Source organism: Schistocerca piceifrons, chromosome 2 (assembly GCF_021461385.2).
Source record: "Schistocerca piceifrons isolate TAMUIC-IGC-003096 chromosome 2, iqSchPice1.1, whole genome shotgun sequence".
Classification (NCBI taxonomy): Eukaryota; Metazoa; Arthropoda; class Insecta; order Orthoptera; family Acrididae; genus Schistocerca; species Schistocerca piceifrons.
Genome location: NC_060139.1, coordinates 745,587,101 through 745,590,451, shown reverse-complemented (window position 1 = coordinate 745,590,451; position 3,351 = coordinate 745,587,101). Strand labels below are relative to the sequence as shown.

The following is a 3,351-nucleotide window of genomic DNA, read 5'->3' as shown; positions in this document are numbered from 1 at the left end:
GGTGTCGTGGCATGTCAGGGATACCTTCAACATCTGATGAAGCTGCTCAACCATGCAGTTAGATGCTAGATGGTAGCTTGTTGTGCAGTGTAGCCTGGCACCCCACGCTCAGTTGACGTGTTTGAACAGTGCCCCAGTTGAACTGACACCCGTAGTCTGCAGTTACGTGTCTGGGGTAGCCAAAGCGCACCATCTAGATGTGAACAAAGGCAGTAGGAACCATCTCATGAGGGATGTCTACTATGAGTGTTGCCTCTGGCCAGTGGATTAGGCAGTCCATCATTATAAGGAGGTAGCACTTGCCTTGGGATGGAGGTAATGTCCCTGTAGTGTCTGCGTGGACATGTGTGAAGCAGTGTGTCACATCGGGCAAGGCACCGATGGCTACATTGGCGTGCTGGCATGCAGCACAGGTATGTGCTCCTGGCAACAGTCCTCCCAGAGTCCAGGGCAGATTAAATATGATACCATGATTGACACTGCGGTGTTTGCATTTGGATGTGGTAACCCACAGACAGAGTCAAAAGCAGCGCACCGGCATATTTTTTTTTTTTTTATTTATTTATTTATTTATTTTTTTTTTTGGGGGGGGGGGGGGGGGACGATCAATGCACGCCTGTTGTAATATCGCACCAAAGCTTCTGATAGGAGCCAGGGATGGGTACCAGTTCTAGATGTAGACTGCTGGAGGAATTGTGTGAGACACAATCCAGTTCTCCGTCGCCCTCCTGTTCTTGTGCAACATCTTCAAAAATCACTGGGGAGACGATAACAGCACAATCATGGGACAAACAGTCAGCAAGAATGTTGTCCATCCCGAAAATGTGTCAGATGTCCATTGTGAACTGGGACATGTACTCCAACTGCTGTAGTTTGTGCTGTTCACAGTTGGTGTTGTTGGTCCATAAAGCTTGTGATACAGGGTTATGGTTGGTGAACATAAAGAGGCGGGCTTCTACCAATGAACAGAAGTGTTTCACCACGTGATACACAGTGAGCAGTTCACAGTCATAAGTGCTCCAAGAGTGCTATGCTGCCAACAGCTCCCATGTGAAGAAGCAGAGTGTCTTCCAGCTGTCTTCAATCACTGTTGAAGTGGTGTGCTGATAGCAGTCTGACTGGAATCCACAATGATGGTTAACTCTAAATCAGATGTAGATGTGGTACAAATTTGCTCCATTTCGTATGTCCAGGCAATGGGAGCCCTTCCTTTCATTGTGGGGCCACGTTGTGCTGCAGTCAGATGTTTGTGCCCTGCAGCAGCGTTACATAGATGGCACCAGTAGCAGTTGACCATCCTGAGAAATGATGTAGGCCTCTGTGAGTTTCTGGGTGTGGCATGTTCAGGATCACCTGCACTTTCTACGGCAGAGGTGTCAGTCTGTTAGAGGTAATTAGGTGACCGAGAAACCCAATGTCACTGACCCCCAAATACATACTGTCTTTCAATGGATTAATGACTATGCCAGCGTCATTGAGACACTGGAAAACGGTTGTTAGGTGGCTGTGGTGGAGTTCGGTCATCTTCAAGAATATACGGACATTGTCCAGGTACATGAAGCAGCAAGGTGATCCTTGCAAGATGCCAGCCAGGAAATTCTGCATAGTATGGGCAGCAGTCCTAAGGCTGAACATCATGAACATGGTCTCAAAAAGCCCCAAGGAAGTGGTAATCATGGTTTCTTCTTATATCCTCAGGTGCCATAGGGATATGCACATATGACTTTGTGCAGTCGATTTTAATAAAGACAGTCACACCTGCCAAGGTGTGGCTAAAGTCCAGCAGATATGGCACCAGATATCTGTCTGGCACTGTCCTTGAATTTAGCTTGTGGTTGTCCACACATATGGTAGAAAATTGAATGCCTGGTATGCTGTGGCACCCCAGACAGGTGAGTTAGCTCTGGAAATTTGTTTAGAATGTCTGTAAATGGTCTCGAGCACACCACAGGTTTAACAGTGAAGAAGGCAGCTTGCCATTGCTATCCTACTATCTTCAGACTTATCATAGTGTCAGTCTACTGGGTATTTTCAATACCCCCAGAATCAGATCGTTGATGTAGGCCACAGTGAAACTCTACATGAATGTGTAGCACAGTCCAAGATCCCCATTCCAATGATGAGTGCCATACGTTTTTATGGCAAATTTGTTTTCTGTGGTGAGGCACAGCGTTTTGGCTTTCCTATGATCTTTTAACATGGACCTGGAAAAAGTGATAAATCTGATGCAGTGTCTACCAGGTACCTCACGCCCCTACTCTGTTCTGCCACAAACACATTCTTTAATATAGCACTGCAGCTGGGTGCATCTGGGTCTGCTCACAGTTGGTGTTTGGGTGCAACCAAACGGTGTGGCACTTGTTCACTTTGCTGTTGAAACAGGCATGATACCAGCAGATGCTGCTTGGGCTCTGTTCTGACATCAGTTACTATTAGAGTGGCTGTTGCTGTGGTGCCAGCCATGTGAATCGTATTGCCCACAGCTTGGTCTTCTGCCACCACAGAGCCTGCTGAACTCTTGCCATGAGCACATCAACTGCTCAAACTATGTGCTGGGTGGCCAAGTTCTGCATGAGGTGTTGAAGTTTGGTGTCCATTGCCAGGTTTGGAGAAAGGCAAGTGTCACATGAGTTTGTGTAGATGACAGAGGAGATCGAATGTAACAATAGTGCAGCTAAAGTCTTGATTGACAGGGTCAAACTAGAATATGTCTTGGCAGAGCCCACTGCTACACACTTCTTCAACTGGTGAAGCACATGGTAAAGGACAATGCTCCACAAACAACTGGCCAAGCAGAGCCATCTCCAACAGTTGCCAATGACTGATGCGGGCCGCCAGCTGTCACCACGCAGTTGTCTGCTCTGGCCTACCTTCACCACACCCAGTCAGCCAACTGAACCGCACCCCACACAGGTTCACAGTCAACTCCACCATAGTGGCCAGCAGACTACATCACACATGCCGGCCACTGCTTTCACATCAAATGACCCTGCTGTGTCATAATGATGTCATGTCGCACTCAGATCCAGCACACACACCGCCCACTTCCTGCTGTTGAGACCCTGTCTCCAGTGGGCCATTTCACCAGCTGGCAACAAACCTCCAGTCAAGCTCCAGCCACTGATACCCATCTCACCAGCTGTTTGCCTGCTGCATCCCCTGGAATCACCGTCACTTCTCTGCACATATACCATGTCAGGCATTGAGGTTGGATTGACTCCTACGCCAGCTCATGTGTTGTGTCCTCATTGAGCTCTGGACACTGCCTCCAGCAACACTGGGTATGTCTGTCACATCTCCAATAATGTTGCTCAATCCCTGATGACGCTGCATTCCCATGCATTAAATGCT

At 48.0% G+C, this 3,351-nt stretch overlaps 1 protein-coding gene across 1 annotated transcript; it reads right to left on the bottom strand.

Moving 5' to 3' along the window:
- Window positions 1-1,084: 1,084 nt before the first annotated feature.
- On the bottom strand, window positions 1,085-1,605 carry LOC124775817. The gene is made up of 2 exons (XM_047250650.1): window positions 1,426-1,605; window positions 1,085-1,381 (listed from the first exon to the last, which is right to left on the bottom strand). The coding sequence occupies exons 1-2, from the start codon at window positions 1,603-1,605 to the stop codon at window positions 1,085-1,087; spliced, it is 477 nt and encodes a 158-aa protein (XP_047106606.1).
- Between the last annotated feature and the right edge of the window lie 1,746 nt (window positions 1,606-3,351).

Coding starts and splice junctions, on each gene's coding strand:
- LOC124775817 (XM_047250650.1), bottom strand. CDS start 1,605: ATGCAGAATTTCCTGGCTGGCATCTTGCAAGGATCACCTTGCTGCTTC. Junction 1,382..1,425: donor AAGACAGTATGTATTTGGGG/GTCAGTGACATT, acceptor TACCTCTAACAG/ACTGACACCTCTGCCGTAGA.